This window comes from Rhinoraja longicauda, chromosome 33 (genome assembly GCF_053455715.1).
Source record: "Rhinoraja longicauda isolate Sanriku21f chromosome 33, sRhiLon1.1, whole genome shotgun sequence".
Classification (NCBI taxonomy): Eukaryota; Metazoa; Chordata; class Chondrichthyes; order Rajiformes; family Arhynchobatidae; genus Rhinoraja; species Rhinoraja longicauda.
In genome coordinates, this window is record NC_135985.1 from 15,899,785 (window position 1) to 15,921,175 (window position 21,391).

A 21,391-nucleotide genomic window follows, 5' to 3' on the forward strand; every position below is an offset into this window, starting at 1 on the left:
TAAATGTTACGTGCCAATCAGCTTTAAGTGCGTTACAGCTTTTTTCTTTTCTCCTCCAGCTTAAATTTCAAAATAATATAACAGATCAGCTGTCTTTCATTCATCGGTTACAAGGTAAGAATTGAAGCATTGGAATTGTTTGGCCAATGGTAAAGTATTAGATTTTGGCATGCAATGTAATTTATCACCATAGTTAATAATGTGCTCAAATAATATACAAATGGTATATCCAGTGCTTTCAAGAAACAAGTTTAAGAACTAAATTTTCTGTGTTCTGTCCACAACATCCATATTGAGGTTCCAACTGCATGTCATTTTAATTCCCCCCCTCTTTTCCCACACCATCCTCTCTCTGCCAAATACAAACTAGATGAACATTTTGCTTTCCTTTGCACAAAGTAGTAGGTGCCTGGAACACGCATCTAGTTATAGCAGTGGAAACGGATACAATAGTGGCATTTAAGGGACTTTGAGAGGGGTACATGAATGTGCAAGGTATGGAGGGATATGTGTATGCAGAAGGGATTAGTTCACTTTGGCATCATGTTCTGCACAGACATCATGCTGCTGTGCTGTACTATTTTGTTTTCCACTTCCAGTTTACCTATAGTGAGTGATTTTACTCCCCCTGGCTGAACTAGAATGCCCTATCTATTTCTACCGTAAAAATATTCAATGCCTCCAGTTCTACTGATCTTTCAGGAAGAGCTTTGCAAAATCTCATCACCCCCCCCCCCCCTCCCTGAGAGAAAAAATATCTCAACTTATCTGTCCTTAATGGACAATCACCTATTTTAAAATTGTAACCCATGGTTCTAAATTCCCCTACAAGAAGAAACAGGACTAGCCTGTCCAACCTTTGAGAAAATACACTAATCCAAGGTAAGCACTGGTGTAACTCAGTGGGACAGGCAGCATCTGTGGAGAGAAGCAATGGGTGATGTTTCAGGTCGAGACCCTTGAGTCTGAAGAAGGGTCTTGACCCATTGTCACCCATTCCTTCTCTCCACAGATGCTGCCTGCCCTGCTGAGTTACTCCAGCATTTTGTGTCTACCTTTGATTCAAACCAGCATCTGCAGTTCTTCCCTATATTAATCCAGGTATCAGTGAAGGGGGTAGGAGGATTTGAGAACAAGGGGGAAACTGCGGGGGGTGCTGCTGTGTGTGCGGCGTTTGGCATTAGATAGGACTGTTCGGTACTTTTGTAACTTTTTTGGCACCAACATGTGGCAACGCTTGGGTACTGCCTAGGTTGTATGTAAAATAAAGCATTTCATTGTAACTAGATACTCTGGGTACATGTGACTAAAGATTCATTCATTCACGGAAAACTTTGAATAGCTTCCAAAGTGAAAATTTTCCTTAAATAAGGAGATTAATTCAGTGCACAGTAGCCCTGCGTTGGAAATCCAAATCCCTTCACAATATCTCACCAGTCAAGTTAATGTGGTCTTTTATTTTTTCTCTGTCAAAATGGACAAAGTCAAGTTTTCTACATATTCCATTTACGAGATCTTTGTATATTTACTTATTCCATCCATATTCCTTTGTAGCTGACCGTTGTCCTTTTCGCAACCTAATTTCCAACTTGCCTTTGTCGACAACAAATTTAGCATATTATGTTCAGACACTTCATCCAAGTCATTTATATAAAATATTGCTGCTGCGGTACCACTCTGTAATGTACTATTTGTTAAATCTTGCCAACCAGAAAGAAAACGTATTGTTCCTACTGTACTTTGTGTCAGCCAGCTGATCCCCAATCTATGCCAGTATGTTACACTTGCATCATGAGCTTTTATTTTCCATATTAACAGTGAAACAGTACGTCATCAAATGCCTTCTGGAAATTTAAGTATAGTGTGTCCTTTATCTGCAGTACACTTGAATGAGCTCTACTAAGTTGATCAAATATAACTTTTTCACAAAGCCGTATCGACTTTAGTTGATTGCCTTGATTGTTTTTTTCTCCTAATGTCTCGTTGTAACATCAGTAATATAGTTTCCTATATTTTCTTTGACAGATGGTAAGTTGACTGACTAGTTATCTGCCTCTGACACTCTCTCTTTATGAGGAATAAATGGATATGAGCAGCATCCCAAATGAATATTTGTCATCATATTTGCCAGGGAGAAGGATGTGAAGGAAGAAGAGTTGGGGCAGATGTAGCCTCAAAGGTTGATGTACAGAGGGATCTTTGGATGCAGATTCATACCTCTAAAAATTGTGTCACAGGAGGATCGGGTAGTGTAGTTAGTATCCCTGCCTATGCTGTTGAGGTGTAATACAAGAGTTGTAGCTGTACAAAACATTGGTCAGATTGGATTTGGAATATTGGTTGCTATGCCGGAGGAAGAATGATAGCATTAGAAAGAGTGCAGAAGAGCTTCACAAGATGTAGACTGGAATGCAGGGCTTTACTTAGAAGGAAATTGGATAGGCTGGGTTTATTCTCACTGGAATGCAGGAAGCTGGGGAGTGAATATAGAATGAATATGTAGGCAATTAGTCCTTTTCTTGAGTAGGGAAGTATAAAACAAGAAGGCAAGGTTTAAGATGAGAGAGAAGAAATTAAAAAAAGATCTGAGGAGGTTTTTTTGCACAGTTGTGATGATATAGAGCACACTGCTAGAGGAAGTACTAAAGCATATACAGTTAAGTGCATAAAGGGCACTTGATCAAGTACTTGGAGAAGTGTACAGGCCTAATGGGGTCATCTGGGATGAATGTAAATAGGCATGGACATATTGGGCCAAATGTCCAGATGTTGCCCTGTACAGATCTAGGACTGGTCATTGCTATACTGTCATTTTTGGTTTGGCTGAAGTGTTTTTCTGTTACACAGAGCAACTCACTGAATTACGACAAGAGTTCATAAGGCAGGATGAACAACTTCAGGAGTACAGGAGGAACTCCACATCCTTGGAGAAGAAATTGGAATACGAGAGGTAAAATTTTGATGTTTCTCTTTTGTCTTTTGTACTGGTTGTAATGGAATTGACAATTGAAACGGAATGAAACAAAAAAGGTCCCAGTGAACCCTCAAAGCATACTTAATCGATTCTGTGTAATTGATTTTAATTAGTTTTAATTTCCCTTTTAATCATGTCAGACAACATCTGTGAAGAGAGGAATAGTTAATGTTTTTGGGTTGGTAAAATTTCATCTGATGAAAGGTCATTAGCCTGAAACTTTAATCTGTTTGACTATGGGTGTTTCTAGCATGTTGTTACTTCAGATTTCCAGCACCTGTAATATTTTGCCATTGGATTTCCCATTAGCAGGTGTTTGTAGGACTGTCGGACACAAGAGCAAAAGACAGAGGCGATTTCAGGAAAACTATTCAGGGAATGTTGATGATAAAAAATCTTGCTCCTTATGACATAATTGAAAATAATCAATACAGGTTTTCAAAAGAGAATTAAATGGGTATTTGGGGAAAATAATGTGGATCATATGAGGAAAGTGTTGAGTAATATGACTAGATGGTTTGCTGTACTGAGGGCTGGCATGGGTTTGATATGCCACAGTGAATTTATGGATTAAACTGAAAGAACTTGAATGCTGATGTGAATATTGCGGTAAATATTGCAAGGCAGCTGAAAGCCAGTGACTGATGAAATTTGTTAGTCAAATAAGTTTGGTTTGGATACAAAATTAAAATTATGTCCCAAAAACAATGTTTACTATAAATAACCAGAATTTGTGAAAAGATGTATCACTGAAAACTGGTGTTAATATACTAAGAATTTAACATGTAACGTGCAGATCAGCTTGTATGCTTTGTTCTTTGACCCTCCCAAGGCAACTAGTTTTTAACTTGGATTTTCATTCTTTCTGAGGTAAATGGATGGATGCAGTTGTCCGGATTAAACTTGTATGAATGTAAATCACAATGCTGGAGTAATAACTCAGCTGGTTCCAGGCATGCACTGGGCCTATCCCCGAACTCTATCTCCGTTACATTGATGACTGCCTCGGTGCTGCCTCCACCTTAACCTACCTGATCCCCTGGTTGCTCAGCACTTTAACTCCCCCTCCCATTCCCAACCTGACCATTCTGTCCTGGGCCTCCTCCATTGTCGGAGTGAGGCCCAGTGCAAATTGGAGGAACAGCACCTCATATTTCGCTTGGGTAGCTTACACCCCAGCGGTATGAACATTGACTTCTCTAACTTCAAATAACCCTTGCTTTCCCTTTCTCTCCATCCCCTTCCCAGTTCCCCCACCAGTCTTACTGTCTCCGACTGCATTCTATCTCTGTCCTGACCACTCCCCTGACATCAGTCTGAGGAAGGGTCTCGACCTGAATTGTCACCATTCCTTCTCTCCAGGGATGCTGCCTGTCCCGCTCAGTTACTCCAGCATTTTGTGATCTACCTTCGATTTAAACCAGCATCTGCAGTTCTTTCCTACTCATTGCATGACTAACTTGTTTTGCAGTATTTCCCATTTTAGCCATTATCCTCTGTTTCATTTGGTGTTAGTCTGGAGAGTTGGGGTTGCATTACTAGATAGTTCCTCTGTCCCTCTCTTCCCCTCCCCTTCCCAGTTCTCCCTCTATCTTCCTGCCTCCACCTATATCCTTCCTTTGTCCCGCCCACCTGACATCAGTCTGAAGAAGGGTCTCGACCCGAAACGTCACTTCTCTCCTGAGATGCTGCCTGACCTGCTGAGTTATTCCAGCATTTTGTGAAATAAATACCTTCGATTTGTACCAGCATCTGCAGTTATTTTCTTACACTATCCTAGTGATTATCTGTCTTGTCTGCACCATAGCAGATTTCTGATTTGAAATGCATTTATCCAGATTACCTGTCATTGTCTAATGTGAATGCATTCAAAGCTGCCAGCTGCCACCTCATCTACCATTCCCAACATCTTTAGTCTGCCAGTTTTAATGGTTGCATAGCAACTGATGCTGTAATCTCAGACATTGAGGCAAAAGGTCATTCGTTCAAAGCAGTGGAAAACATAAATTATAAATCAATAACATTGAGGTAGTTCTCAGTGCAGACCACAACCTGAGAATATTTATAAAATTAAAATGACACCCATTTTCTTTGCACAATTACAGCCATTAGACTGCAAAAAGGTGTTGATATGTGCAAAGACATTTAATGTTTTTGGACAATTGTAGTGCAGTGTCATTGTAGAATGTCAAATAACAATTTTCGTGCCTTGTGAAATTTTTGGCATGCATTAATTTAAATTGTTTAATATACAACAGATTTATTAAATGTTAAATGGACAATAATAATAAGGTGCTTTAAAATGAAATGACTGGTTGAATGAGTAAATTGCCATCTCATTTTTGCTGGGACAAGTTAGTGCACATTGAGTCTGCTCAGCAGCATCAGTGGCTGAAAAAAACACAAACCAGCAAATGCTACAACACTCAGCAAATCAGACAGCATCTGTGGAAAAATAAATTGAGTTCATGTTTTGGGTTGAGGGCCCTTTGTCAAAACTGGGAAAAGTGAAAACAAGTCGGTTTTAAGTTGGAGAGAGGCTGAGGAAGGGGCAAACCCTGAGTTTCCAGTTGCTGCAACTATATATTTCCATTCTGACCTATTTGTCTATATCTCCTGCACTATTATAAGGAAACTTACTGTAAGCTTGAAGAATAGCATCTCTTTTGTCCGCACATGTTGCATATGACTCCACATCGATTTCTTTGGGTACCTTGCTTTCTGTCTATCAGAATTGGCTAGAACTGCTATTGGTCATCTATGTGTAAAGTTAGGTCTGTTTTTCCTTTTAACAATAAAATAACTTGAACTGCTGGGCATTTTTACACCACCACATTTCACAACTTTTGTGTTCTTCCCCCCCCCCCCACCCCCCCCCCCCCTCTTTTTAGTTGTCCTCGTTAATCTAGCAGCCAAATGACTACTTATTACCATGGTAACCCGGCTGTCCGAGATATTCCTTTTGCCCCATCCATCCCTCCTCTACCCACTTTTTTCCCCCCACAGATTAATCCTGACTTGCAATGTTTCCAGCATTTTCTGAAATTATATAGATAATTATATGCCCAAAGAAGTATTACTATTTTGTAATGTTGACTCAGCTAATCATTTTCACAAGTCTAAACTATTTTTAGTACTACATTTTGACCCTGCCTTGTATCTTGACTACGGAGTCGTGCAGTCAGGATTGCCTGCAGTGCTGCAATAAAACATAGTGCATGTGATTGGGCTATCTAAACAGAGATTTGTGTATTGCCTGCAGTATCATTTTGTTACATCGTAGCAAGGAGGTTTCTTGAGGTGTTCGTGAGCGTAAAGAGTATTTAATTGTCATATGTACCGGGAACAGAGCAATGAAATCCTTACTAACTGCAACTTTACAAGCAAATTATTAAAATAACTCAATAAATAAATATTTAATAATCAATAATAAAATACATTAATAATCAGTAATATTAAATACCCATACCATAATACAAAACCAAAGTATGTAATAGATCATTGAGGTAGTGGTTATTGTGCAGTATAATCCGATGATTGCTTCGAAGAAGCTATTTAACCTGGAGGTCACTGTTTCTTAATTTGCCAACAAAACAGGCAAGTCGATGCATGACAATAAATTAACAAAGAGTATTAGGGAATCCAAATTCCTTGTTCCTATTAAACTAAGGCTAACATTGCTATTAAAAGGTAAAAGATGCCTGTAATTAATATTTTACTTACGTGGTGGCAAACCATGCATACCGTCAAGCCAATGGTTCTGTTTATCTTTTGTATGAGCAGCTACTCCCTCGTCAGATCTGTTTTAAAACTGGAAAAGCTAGCTTTCCAGGCCAATCTGCCTCCACAGAGAATTTATTGAAGGGGGAGTGTGTATCTAACCATTTTGTAACACCCATAGAATGCAATGTGAAAATGTTCCTTAAAAACGTTAAACATTGAAAGGAGAGAGTCTTACAACACGTAAACAGACCATCTCTTCTATGCTGACCAAAATTCCCCATCTATGCTCCATTTGCCTGTGTTTGGCCCATTTCCCCTAAACCTCAATCCCCAGAAAATTTGCCCTGTTTTTTAGTTTGTTGATTAAGTTTTTTTATATTATTGACGAATTAACAGTTTTATTGGTTGAATTTGGGAACAATTTGAAATATCCAAATTGATGTCTTGTAAGTACTGCTTACGTACCTTGAGTTTTTTTTGTTTTTTTTTGCAGCTTGCAATGTGGTCAGCAGATCAGTGCACTTAAGGAGCAATGTGAAGAGAAAATCAAAACTTTAGAGAGAGTGCACAACCAACCTCCAAAACGGCAAGAAGATCCCAAACAAAATGAAGTAAGCTCATGCTGAGAAATTTTAATGGAGCATTATTTTGGTTCTGTTCAAATAGTGTGTGGGTGTGTGTATGTATATGTGTATATTGATGCATTTATATTCACATAACCATATAATCTGTCATTTTAGTTGCCAAAAATTGGATTGATTATAGTCAATTATACCAACTCATTATGGCCCAATGTCAAAGGTTGTGCATAATAAAATCCTGCCTTCCCCTGAAGGTGGAAACTGGAGGTGCAATGCTCTTTAAATAGGAACCACATATTTTGCATTGAATATTCCTGTCAGCCAACATTGGTGTGGAAAGAGTACTACTTGTCATTTACTTCATGCATGCTTAGCCTTTGGAGTTGGTGCAGAAGTTCCTAATATTCCTGTCGCCTCTGAAACCACAGTTCTGCTTGGATAATCTGGTATGTTGGGGATTTTGGTGCTGGATTGACAGATTTTCTGGACTATGGGCTGTAATTTATATTAATACTATAACACTTTTTTAATTCACTATGGTAATTTTTTTTGTGAACCAAGTAAATTGAAAGAGCGTAATAATTGTGGCCAGGGCAAGTAGAAAGGTAGGGCAGGAACTGGGGCCCAATTGGTGGAAAGGGAGTTCAGAAATTGTGCCCTGGTGAGTGGAAAAGTTACATATCAAATATTATCTAGTAAATCAGATGCAGAATCATTAAAATTCCAAATCATTGTTATGCATTGTTTTTGATTATGAAAGCGGGGATATGTGATTGCACCAGGTGATGGATAAAGTGAGTGTTCTTGAGTGTCCCATTCTTCTTTCCGTATCCTTAATGGTAATTGGTTTCATTGATCAGTTATTACTCTTTACTGATTTTATGCTTATAAATGCCCTATTGTGCTTCTGAATCTCGCGTCTCCTGACTGCCCACTGAGTGCTTGCACAATGATGCTACTTGTTAAGATGGGATGGAAAAATCAACTTGTCCTACTGTAAGTCAGTAATTCTGACTTCCTTATGTTGAATGTAATGAGCCGCTATAACATTTAAAGCGTCTAGTCTCCAGAATTAATTGCTTTAACGGGTACAAGAAGCCAGAAAGGTCTCGACTCGAAACATCACCTATTCCTTTTCTCCAGAGATGCTGCCTGACCAGCTGAGTTACTCCAGCACTTTGTGCTTTGGTGTAAACCAGCATCGGCAGTTTCTTCCTACACAAGAGAGTACAAAGTTCATAGAAGAAATTGATTTTGGGGGTAAGGAAAGTTTCTCAACTGAGCAAGTGTTTGTGGTTTACTAATGCTTGGCAATGTTACTTTGCCTCTAATCACACCTACCATTTTCTTTGAATTTGCTGCATAGCCTAGAGAGGGGAAGGAGGAAGCACATGATGCACAGGAATCTGACTGGGATCACAAGAAAGCTAAAGTAAATCCTGAGAATTTGCAACAGATTGTTAAGAACAATAAACCCGTCGTTAACCTTGATGGAAGCAAACGGCAATCTCATCAGGACAGCGATATGGAATTATTAAGTAAGAAACACATGTAATAAGTCATGTCCTTGCACAATCTAACCAGTGTTCTTCTACCCGTCAGGTAAATGTGTTTGAATATTTTTGTGTGTAATAATGGAAACCCCAGATTTCATAAATATAATGTAATTTTCTTTCAGGTTCATTTTTTGAATGTATAATTGAGCTTCAGAGAAATGAATTATTCCAGTTTGATGCAGCATTTGTATTATGTTAATGCAATATGCAAAATATTCCTTTCCAAGGAAATGGGAATGCAGTTCTGATACTTGTAATCAAATGTTATAATGAAGTTCTACCCCTCAAGTTGATGAGAATGTTGTGATAATTAGTTCCCCTAAGAGCTGTAGATGTGCACAGTCACCTTTGCATCAACTTACTGATTGAGGTCAAAGCATTGAGTGAGAAAATAGTTTGTCACTAAGTGTATTGACTTAAATACCTTAATTTGAGCACACTTGTAATCAACTGTGTGTGTGCTCTGCAGGAGACGAAGGGTTTTGATTAAATATAAATCGCATTAAATACACTATCATCGTTCTAAAGGCTTCTTCAGCCCAACTATCTTTTATTGTTGTTTTGAACTTTGTCCATCTGATTTAGCTTCATTGTGATTTTGATTTCTGAAATGTTCATAATTAGCAAAGAAACTATTGTAAACAATAAACCACCTGTTTCCCTGCTTTTTAGTGCTCCTTTAATACTTGCAATGCCAGTTTATTAACAAAATCTATAGTTATTAACTTCTGCCTTCAGTTTAAGTAGTGTTTCATTTATTGCCATCTTTGGCCTTGAGGGAGTTCCTAAAGCTACCTCCAAAAATTGTTTTTTGTCATGTCATTCTACCAACTACCCCACCCTCGACAATCTCTAACTCGTGAGCTCAAGAGTACCCAAGACCAGACTACTCCCATAACTTGGAAAGGCTGTTAAAGTATACCTTCTATTGTTTGACAGGTTGCAAGGAAAGTTTCTTCCCTTTGAACTTTTTCTTTCTTTTGCTTCCTAAGCTATAAATATTTTTCCATTGGTGTGTTGAAATCTGTTTCCTGTTCTGAGGTACTTTCTCAAGGTATCGTTATTGGTTTATTATTCTCGCGTGTAACCGAGATGCAGTGAAAAGCTTTGTTTGCATGTTATCCAATCAAATCATTCTATACACGAGTCCAACCAAGCCATGCATAAGTAGTACAGAGAAAAAAAACTAGTGTGCAGAAAATAGTGTTACAGCATTTTAGCATTCCAATTACAGAGGAAGTGCAGATATTTGAAAAGTGCAAGGTCTGTAATACGATAGTTGGAAGATTGGGACTTCACCCTAGCTTTTGAGAGGTCTGTTCAGTGGTCTGGGAGCTGCAGGGAAGAACCTCTTTCTGAATCTGATGGAATGTGTTTCCTCAGTGCAGTTATTTCTATTCAGTTTTTATTTTAGCAGGAATTAATAAAATAAATGCAATAGCAAAACACATTAAAGAATAAAATTATACAGTTTCAAATTCCATTCATGAAAAGAAAATCATGATTGACTAATACACTGAATTTCTTTGTTTGTGACTCATACAATAGATTAGGTGTATTTGGACTTTCAGAAAGCTTTGATGCCCCACTCAATAGGTTTGCCAACAAGATTGGGGCACATGAAATTGTGGATAATTGTTGACATGTTATGAGAATTGACAATGTGTGAGAATGAAAGTAGACACAAAATGCTGGGGTAACTCAGCGGGACAGGCAGCATCTCTGGAGAGAAGGAATGGGTGACGTTTCGGGTCGAGACCCTTCAGTGGGAATGAACACTTCTTTCTCACATTGCCAAACAATGGGATACTGCAGAAATTGATACTTGGGCTGCAGCTATTTATGATCTATCTCAATAGTTTGACTGAGGGAAACAAATATCAAGTTTATTGGTGAAACAAAACTGGGAGGGATTGTGAGTAGCAATGACGCTTCAAAGCTACGTGACATGCTGAGTGAGTGGGCAAAAATACAGTAGATAGTTGTGGGAAAATGTGATCATCCCCTTGGAGCACAGAATAGAAGAGAGGAATATTTTGGAAATACACAAATGACTTGTACATAAATTAACGAAAATCAACATGCAGATGCAACAAATAGTTAGGAAGGTAAATAGTATAGCTATATTACAAGAGCCTTTGAATCCTACTGCAATTGTAGAGGTTCATGGTGAGACTACACCTATTATGAATAGTTTGGGCCTAAAGAATGATGTACTTGCCATAAAGTTTGTTCAGTGAAGAATCATTCGACCTGTTCCAGGATGGTGAATTTGCCATTTGAATGAGAGGCAATCTCGCTGTAAATGATAACAGTAAGAATCTTTTATTGAGTGGCTGTTCCCACTGGCTGAAGATTCTAGAATCAGGAAATGTGGTCTCAGAATAAAGATGAGAAATGTCTTCACTCTTTGGAATTCTCTTTTCTGAAGGGCCGTGGGGACTCCGTCATGGAGTTTATTCAGACCAGTGATTGACAGATTTCAAGGTATGATGAAAATGGAGGGATATAGGAATAGTACAAAAAAGACATGTAGGAGGTCAACCAATGGAAGAGCAGCCCCCACGTCTCGTGTTTTTATTGTTTTTCTTTGGGCTAAACACCAAAGCTGGAACCAATGATACAAATGGCAGTATGAATGATGTACTGCAGGCACTCCAGCAGTTTGAAGAATAGTTTTATAGTTCCCTACTGCTCCAACATCTGTCATCTTGCAGAGCACTATCATTTCACAGAATTCTGTCTCGGACATTAAGTATTTGGTATTTTGTACATGGAGGTCGATGTTCTGGAATTCTGAAACTGAGGGCATGTCATTATCCCAGTCATGGGAGTGGTGCAGGGAAAGCTCACACCACCATCACTGCACCAACTATGGTTCGACCGATGATAAATGGGAACTTGGCCAAGATCATCCTCGTCTAAGAAACCTTGTTACAAATGAAGTTGTCTTTTGATTTTATCATGATCTTTTTGCCAAGTTGTTAATTCTTTTTGGTAATGTGATTGTTTAAAATTCTAATTGTCTTTACAGATGTGGGCAAAGCAGACGATGATGCTGGAATGCCTGGCATAGAAGAAAATGAACAGGAAAAGTCCATGTTGGTTGGTATGTATAAGGAACACATTTTTTGTATGAATACATTCTATCTATATCTCCGACTACATTCTATCTTTGTCTTTGTCCTGCCAATTCCCCTGACATCAGTCTCGACCCGAAACGTCACCCATTCCTTCTCTACAGAGATGCTGCCTGACCCACTGAGTTACTCCAGCATTTTGTGTTTACCTTCGATTTAAACTAGCATCTGCAATTCTTTCTTACACTGTATGAATACACTTGAGTGTGGCCATTTCATTAAGACTTGTATCGTATCATAAAATTAGTTGGAAATTTCCCAAACTGTTTAACATTTATGCAAATATTGGGAAATGTATTTAGTTTCATTACCTTCATGGGCCTCTAGTCCGAAAAGCAACATTCCACCATCACTCTTTGCTTCCTTCTATGAAGCCAATTTTCTCCAGTCAGTTATCTCTCCTTGGATCCCATGTGATCTATCCTTCCAGAGCAGCCTACCATGTGGAACTTTGTCTGCAAATGCATTGCACTTGAAGTTATGTACAGGGCAAACTGTATAACAATGGCCTATTTCATTCCCAAAAGGACATTAATGAGGTAGATGGGTTTTTATATTACAGTTACGCATATTTGCAGCCCATAGCTACAGGCATTTTAATTTACTCACCCTGTCCCCAACAAAAGAGGCTCACTGAAAGACAGATGTGCTACATTAAAATGCATTTTTTGTTGTGCTTTTCATTGAATGCTAAGGGTTTGGACAGGAAAATGGGGAAAACATTGTAGCAAAACACTGGTTGCAGTGCCATCTTGTGGTAATATGAGAATAGGGAAACTTGTACGCAAAATAGCATTTAGAGCAGTTTTTTAAATGTTAGTAGACAAGCCTGAGGAAGGCCATATGTTGCAGAAGGAACTGCAGATGCTGGTTTAAACCAAAGATAAACGCAATGCTGGAGTAACTCGGCGGGACAGGCAGTATCTCTGGATAGAAGGAATGGGTGATGTTTGTTGTTGCCTTCTCCTAACTACAATGATCTATTCTACATTTTCCTTGCCCTTCATCCCCTTTGTCTGTGTTTCACACCTTTCACTTCCTTATCTCTGTACCAACCTTCTGCCCAGAGATGCTGCCTGTCCTGCTGTTACTCCAGCATTTTGTGTCTACCTGAAGAAGGCCATTCAGCCCATCTTGATTCAGACTTCCTGAGCTTTCCTTATGTCATGGCAGTATTTAAGAGTTGAGACATGGAGATATGAAACATTGCAGATGCTGGGACCTGGAGCAACAAACAATCTGCTGAAAGAACTCAGCAGAGCAGCTTCCGTGGAGAAAAAAGGCATTGTTGACCTTTTGGATTGCGACCCCTCATATAAATCAAAAGAGTAGAGGGGAGATAAAGTATAAAGACATGAAGGGCAGGTACGGGGCAAGTGCTATATGTCTCAAATCTTAGGACTACTATTTAAATAAATGATATTAATTTAATTAATATTTTTAAATTATCCAAAATAATCTTTGTAGCTTGATAAGGTCACATTGCATTTGCTTCCTTTCCAGGTTGAAATGCAAAATTCATTTTCTTTATCTAAAAGATTCTTGAGTCTTTGTTATGAGAATACTCTGGAATTTAGCTCCAGAACTACTCTTCACCTTACCAGGGTCCTCAAATGTGTCTCCTGTTTCCCTGCTGCACTAATACACAATCTATTACAACTAATTGTAAATGGAACGGTCAAACTTTGATTATAGGTCCAGTTAGTTTTGCAACTATTGCTAATTCTGCCCAGGGAGTGGTGAGTAATGGCAATGCAGAAGATGGTGACTATGAGACCAAGATGTTTATTTCACAATTTCGGCCTGATTATATGATGAAAGGTGTTTCATTTGCCAGTGGACATTAACTCCTTCTCTGTTTTGTGTGTGTGCTGAGTCTAGATCATTAATTCTACAGAATTGTGTAGATGCAAATTGCGGATCATTTTATCTCACTAAAGTTTTATCTAACTAAAGTTTTAACTGTTTGCTTAAATGGATAGAGCGGAAATGATTAACATTGTACTAAATTATTCCTTCAGATCACAAAGACGAGATGAACTTTGAAAGGGTTGAGAAACCAGCAGCTAAGAGCATGGAGAATGAAGTAAAACCTGACCATTGGGGTCCAGCTATGCAGGCTCCACCCAAACTCTCTGTGCAGCTTGATAATCCAGCAGAGAAACAAGTCAATATAAACATTCCAAATCCTGACCTTAAGGACCCAGCCAACATGGAAGATGATGACCTTCATGTCAGAGCAGATGAATTTGGAGAGTCTCAGAATCAGCAGCAAGGTAAATGTCATTTGTGGAGCACTCGGTCTTTAAAACAAAGTTATTTAGGCATTTGCACCTGTCTAAATTGGTGTGTAACAACCTGAATTGTCTTGGCTCATGGCACTGTCTAAACTACCACTCTTGTGATAGTGATTGATGAACTATCAATCAGCATGTACATCAGTTCCTCATTTTCATCTATTCCCTCACCCTTTCGCCAACCCTGTGCCACATTCACTCCCCTCCCAGTAACATTTGCTGATTCTCAGCAGGCAGATGTAACAAGAGCAGTCCTGTAAAATAATATAGGATACTGGTGTTAGACAGTTGGACCCAAATTCTTCTATTTGGGAGTAGAAAGCATAATACTACTCCCACTTAAAGATTACTTGGGTGACGTAACAATTGCTGTATGCGTGTCCCAGAAATTGCAACCTGACTGACTGTAAAGCCAAAACTTTTTAAACTATAAAATATAGAGGAACATCTCCTTTGGGGAGCCATAAGTAGAAAATGGATCCTATTTAGTGCATTTTTGATATGAACTTTATTTCATAACCAGCAAATGTCGCCATAAATAGCTAAATGTGAAACTTGAAGCGAAAACCCTATCGGCTAGATTACCAAATATCCCAAGATTGAAATTGGTGATTTAACTAATTTGTTCCACACATTGATGCTCGCTGATTAATCAAGTCTACAATATGGTGCTGAAATTGTGGCAAATCTTTGTGTGCTACCTCAGAGGAAATCATATTCTTTTTCTTATGGTGCTTATGAAAAGTATGATTTTACTAGATTGTATGCAAAACAAAACATTTTGCTATATCTAGGTACGTGTGACAATAAAGTAACTATCTTCTACATAACTACATACTACACAAACATTCAAATCTGTTGCATCAGTTGGCCTTATTGTTCTGGACTTTCCATATACTTTATTTTTTGGGTTGTGCATTGCAGTTTTGTTTGGCTGCAGAGACAGTGGAAGCAGTCAGCCAGGCCTTTCGGCAGGGAATGGTACAAGCTCGAGATGATAGAAATTGCAGAGCTGTGGGGAAAGATCAGGGAAATTGGGATTTATAGGATTGATTTTCCAGGAGCAGGCACGTTTCTTATACTGTAATGAATCTATGACACTATTTATTGTACTGAGCATTTTGGCTCGGTCTTTGTAGCTGGAAATTAGTTCTCCTACGAATTCATGATTTATTTTAATGAATGTGAAAATCTCAGTAAGAAGTGATTTCTAAGCTCTGAATTGGATTTGGTCATGATTACTGTTGTAAACCAAGCAAGCTTAATTATTTTTATGACACATCGCATCCCTTGACTATTGATACTGCAGTTACTCTATAATTCTGTTAGTGTTTAGGTTTATTATTGTCACATGTAGTGAGGTACAGTGAAAAGCTTTGTTTTGCATGCTATCCCAACAGATCAGATATACCATACATAGATACAATCAGTTCAAATTCAGGTACAATAAATAGAGCAAAGGGGAAGATAGTGTTCAGAATATAGTTTTCAATATTGTAATGCATCTATTCCTTTGACAGAGTCCAATGTCCTCAATGTGAATCGAACAGTACCCTAGCTTTTGGGAGGACTGTTCAGAAGTCTGTTAACGAAGTAGAAGAAGCTGTTCCTGAGTCTAATGGTGCACGCTTTCAAGCTTCTGCACTTTCTGCATAAATGGGAGCAGGGAGAGGAGGGAATGACTGGGGTGGGGCAAGTCTTTGATTATGTTGGCTGCTTTTACGACAAAGTCTGAAATGTAGATGGAGTCAATGGTGGAATTTCTGATCTGTGTGAAGGACTTGGCTATGTCTACAACTCTCTGCAATTTCTTGTGATCATAGGCAGAGCTGTTCCCAAACCAAGCTGTGATGCAACCCAACAGTATGCTTTCTCTGATGCATCTTTGTAAGTGTCACTGGAAATTTGCCAAATTTCCTCAGTCGCCTCAGGGAAATAGAGGTGCCGGTGTGACTTCTTGGAATTTAAAATGGTACTTCTGATGGTCACTCTAAACCTGCTTCACAATTTGCTTAAGTGGTATTCAAAATAACTGAGACAGATGTGGATCAGTTCATAATATGTACCCTCTGTGGAATGCCAATTATGAGGATAGGAGCTCATTGTTTAAATCTGGCAAAATGTGTTCCTAAAAGTTACAATAAATAACCATGAACATACAACAGTTAGAAAAACTGAAGAATGATTGTAATAAGCTGCTGTGCCTTGAACACTGAACTGAAAATGGTAAGAGGAATAAACTCCTTAATTCTTCACTAAACAAATGCCAAGTTGGATTAGGCAGCCCAACTTCCCTGGTTATCTCATCCCTTCCCACCCAAACCACCCCCTCCCCAGGTATCTTCCCCTGCAACTGCAGAAGATGCAACACCTGTCGTTATACCTCCTCCCTCGACACTGTCTAGGGACCCTGACAGTCCTCTCAGATTAGGCAGAGGTTCACTTGCACCTCCTCCAATCTCATCTACTGTATCCGTTGTTCAAGATGTGGACGGTTATACATCGGCGAGACCAAGGGCAGACTGGGTGAAAGTTTCGTGGAGCACCTTCGCTCAGTCTGCCTGAACCTACCTGATCTCCCGGTTGCTGGGCACTTTAATTCTCCTTCCCATTCCTACACAGACCTTTCTGTCCTCCATTGTCAGAGTGAGGCTAAATGCAAGTTGGAGGAACAGCATCTCATATTTTGCTTGGGCAGCTTACAGCCCAGTGGTGTGAATACTGATTTCTCTCACTTCAAGTAACCCCGGCATTCCCTCTCTCTATCCCTCCCCCACAAGTCGCACTAGCTTCTCATTTTCACCCTACAAACAGCTAACGATGGCTTATTTCCTTTATCATTGTTACTTTTTTGCATATCTTTCATTCATTGTTCTTTATCTCTCCACATCACCGTCTATATCTCTCGTTTCCCTTGCCCCTAACCAGTCTGAAGAAGGGTCTCGACCCGAAACATCACCCATTCCTTCTCTCTAGAGATGCTGCCTGTCCTGCTGAGTTACTCCAGCTTTTTGTGTATCTTCATAATCTGAAATGTGTGTTCTGTTTGCACACACAATGTGATAACAGTGCATTACAAAAAGGTACCTCTGAATTAAAATGTGTTCCTTTGTCTCACAAATATAGTCTTGGGTAACCAGCATCAAGGAAAATTCATGCATTTAACGGAGGAGTCTGTCATGCAGCTGCCGTCTAATCAAGCTCTACATTTAATTCCTGGCCAAGCATTGTCAAATCATTTTCATCGTCAGGGTGGGAAAGGCCATGAGAAAGCAAATGAACTGAGAGAGCACGTTAAAGGTCAACGAGGTGAGTGTTCTTTGTTCGTAATGATTTCATGGGGAGCTAATTTGCCATACCTGTCCCTGTTTCTACATTACACCACTCATTTATTGCAGCTTGTTAATTGCCATTGTAAAGCAAAAAAAATCAAAACCTGCACTTTCAGTACACACCTCTGAGTTAGAACATTTTAAATGAGACATATTTTAATCATTGGTTTATCATAATCTTTGCAACAAATCAATTTCAAGGATCTCTTGCAATTGTCTGGTGTTTTTAACAAAATACATTTTTTTAACCTATCTCTATTCATAAAGAAAATATAACCACTTTGGAGGATTTTAGGAAACCATGCATGGTGTGTGTGAACAGTGTCCTTGTTTTGCAGATAGGAGGCATGGAAATCCCTTACGGCTGGATCAGATTGGAGCGGTGTTATTAAATAAATTTACCTTTTGGCAGTTGCAGGAGCAGACAATTGGATGTCAGTGGGCTACAGGCTCGCTTTAAACAACTCCTAACTGTGGGGTCATGCATAGCAGTGAGCAATCTAGATGGTGTCCAAGGCAAATACATGTCATTAACTATCTTAACAATTGATTTTGTTTAGTGATAAAAGAACGATATCCAGTGATACTGTACACAAAGCTAAAGCACAATCTTTAGTTGATTGTGGTTAAAGGCTAATAGATAATTGGACCATGACAATAGGTTATATGACCCTTTTTAAAGTCATGGATTCTATCCCTGGCATTCATTTCTATTTATGAATTGTTAAGTTGATGTTCACAATGGAAGATAGAGGGAGAACTGGGGAGGGGAAGCGAGGGACAGAGGAACTATCTAAAGTTGGAGAAGTCAATGTTCATACCGCTGGGCTGCAAGCTGCCCAAACGAAATATGAGGTGCTGTTCCTCCAATTTGCAGTGGGCATCACTATGGCACTGGAGGAGGCCCATGACAAAGGTCAGACTGGGAGGGGGAGTTGAAGTGCTCAGCCACCGGGAGATCAGGTTGGTTAACTGTTTCGTTTCGTTGGGTTGCTGCTGTCTAAATTACCTAAATTATTGCATCGTATGGGAGGCGCATTCCCAATCTCGTTGTACCCCTGGGTACAATGACAATAAAGATATATTGTATTGTATTATATTGTATTAAGGCGGACTGAGAGAAGGTGTTGAGTGAAACGATCGCCGAGCCTGCGTTAATTTCTTTACATCGGCGAAACCAAATGCAGGCTCGGCGATCGTTTTGCTCAACACCTTCGCTCATTCCACCTTAACTAACTTGATCTCCCAGTGGCTGAGCACTTCAACTCTCCCTCCCACTCCCAGTCTGACCTTTCTGTCATGGGCCTCTTCCAGTGCCATAGTGAGGCCCACTGGAAATTGGAGGAACAGCACCTCATATTTCGCTTGGGCAGCTTGCAGCCCAGCGGTATGAACATTGACTTCTCCAACTTTAGATAGTTCCTCTGTCCCTCTCTTCCCCTCCTCCTTCCCAGTTCTCCCTCTATCTTCCTGTCTCCACCTATATCCTTCCTTTGTCCCGCCCCCCTGACATCAGTCTGAAGAAGGGTCTCGACCCGAAACGTCACCCATTCCTTCTCTCCTGAGATGCTGCCTGACCTGCTGAGTTACTCCAGCATTTTGTGAATAAATACCTTTGATTTGTACCAGCATCTGCAGTTATTTTCTTTCACAATGGAAGATGTCAATATCTGAGTAAGCTTGTTCAGATGGTGTGATCACAACTTATGCTGTGGTGCTACACAAGGTGAGAAGCCAAACTGTAAATGTCAGATGAAGCATGTTCAGAGGCCAAAACTTGGATGATAAGGTGTGATTCAGTTCATAGAAGATGGAGCAATAGGAGCAGTACTTAAGATGCCTCAACGTTTTGTGCTTTTTGATAAGATCATGTTGGATCTTTGGCCTCTGCCCCACGTTCCTCCTAATCCCCATATTCATGTTTTCCCCATACATCAGAAATTGAACTCAACTTTGAATATGTTCAAAGATTCCTCCTCCCAAACTATCCAGTAGAAATTTCTGAAAATGCCTTTCACTCAGAGTAGAAATTCAGAGAATTATACAGCACAAATTTTGGACCGCCGTGTCCATACTCCCAACCCGAAACGTTACCCATTCCTTCCCTCCAGAAATGCTGCCTGACCCGCTGAGTTACTCCAGCATTTTGTGTCTACCGACAGTGATGCTGATCTATGCTAATCCTATTTTGCCTACATTCGGCCTGTATCCCTCCTCCAGTACTATTTATGTCCATGTCCAAAAACCTTAAACATTGTACTTGTATCTGGTTCCACCACCACCTCTGCCCGTTTGTTTTAGATAAACACCACTCTCAGATCTCCTTTAAATTTCTCACCTTGAACCTTTACCCTCTAGATTTTCCTGCCTAGGGAAAAAGATTCTACCTGTCTCTCCTATCTGTATATATTGTGCATAACCTTTATAAACCTCCACAAGATCACCCTTGGTCTCCTACATTCCAGTAAAAATAAACCCAGTCTATCCCAATCTCCTTGTAACTGCAGCCCTTGGTCCCAAGTGGCTGATCCCCTTCCTTGTGACAAAGCACCACACCCCTGTTTGTAGAAATCTCTTAACAGTGTATATTCTATGCATTCGTTTTTAAGCCTCTTCAGAATTTTGTACATTTCATTAAGATCACTTTTCGACTTCTAATGAATGGGCTGTATGGCTCCATCTTTCTTTAGAAGTGCACATCCTGGATCCTGGAATCAGTCTAGTGACACTTGGTTGCAATGCTACTAAGACTACATATCCTTCCTTAAGAGATGAAAATGATCTTCAATGTACGTCATGTGGAACCACCCAAGCCCTGTGCAGTTGCAGCAATAATTGTGTGCTTTTGTCACTTTCATATTTCCAGTGTAATGGCTAAGTAAGCATCAAATTACTTGAACCCATGTTTCAGTAGTAGTATGTACTGTCTCCACTAGGTACGTATAATGTGTAAATCTACCAAATTATTTCTCATTATATTTTGTGAATAGAATAATTTAATATGCAGTTGCATAACAGCAAGCATTAGATTTTAATATTATATAAAATGATTTGGATTGACAGCTTTCAGGTTTGGTATTGAAAGATATTACATCCTAGTCCTCTGGAATAATAGAATAATAAGGCATTTTGTTTACAAAGGCCAATGAACCAACCATTGTTTTATTGGGGGGGGGGGGGGGGAGAGAAGGGGGACACAACAGTCTTGCTTTATCCCCAGTGGATGTTTTGTAAGATTGCCAAGCCTGAGGCTCCAGGAATTGATTCAATTTTAAGCAATCCAGGAAAAGATTAGCAAAATATTACAAAGTATTTCTAAATTTCATTTTTGTCTTAAAGTGAATGGTTGGTAGGAAGGTGATGCGGGGGAATGATTTTATGTAAGGCACCTTGTAGGTTAGAAGATTATATGAAGGAACCTTCATGCCTACATTAAACCACTTTAAAGACAGCCCTATGTCCATGTAAAGCAAAAATAGAGCAGATCGGGTTATTTGCTGCTCCTTGTGCTTGGTTAGTGGGGCTGTATGCTGTGGCTCATATGTTGCTTTGTAAATCTGTTGAGGGATTTTGGCTCCTCCACCCTTGAAATTGAGTTCATTGCCCCCCCCCCCCCCACCCCATTGACCACCTTGTTCCAAGGAAAACAATGCCAGTTTAGCTTATCTCTACACATAACTAAAATTCTTGGCAGCATTTTCAAATCTCCCTGCACCTTTTTTTAGTATTATGACTTCCTTCCTTTAGTATGGTGACCAGGACTATACAAATATGCTGGCTTTGATCTA

General features: G+C 39.5%; 1 protein-coding gene across 3 annotated transcripts in view; it reads left to right on the forward strand.

Moving 5' to 3' along the window:
- golm2 (golgi membrane protein 2) overlaps positions 1–21,391 on the forward strand; it is a 63,263-nt gene that overhangs the window by 26,934 nt on the left and 14,938 nt on the right. For all 3 annotated transcript variants that reach the window (XM_078427204.1, XM_078427205.1, XM_078427203.1), the window contains 7 exons: positions 60–114; positions 2,848–2,950; positions 7,191–7,308; positions 8,645–8,816; positions 11,869–11,943; positions 13,996–14,250; positions 17,398–17,580. In XM_078427204.1, the coding sequence (XP_078283330.1) occupies positions 60–114; positions 2,848–2,950; positions 7,191–7,308; positions 8,645–8,816; positions 11,869–11,943; positions 13,996–14,250; positions 17,398–17,580 (961 nt within the window). The remainder of the gene's footprint in view (positions 1–59; positions 115–2,847; positions 2,951–7,190; positions 7,309–8,644; positions 8,817–11,868; positions 11,944–13,995; positions 14,251–17,397; positions 17,581–21,391) is intronic.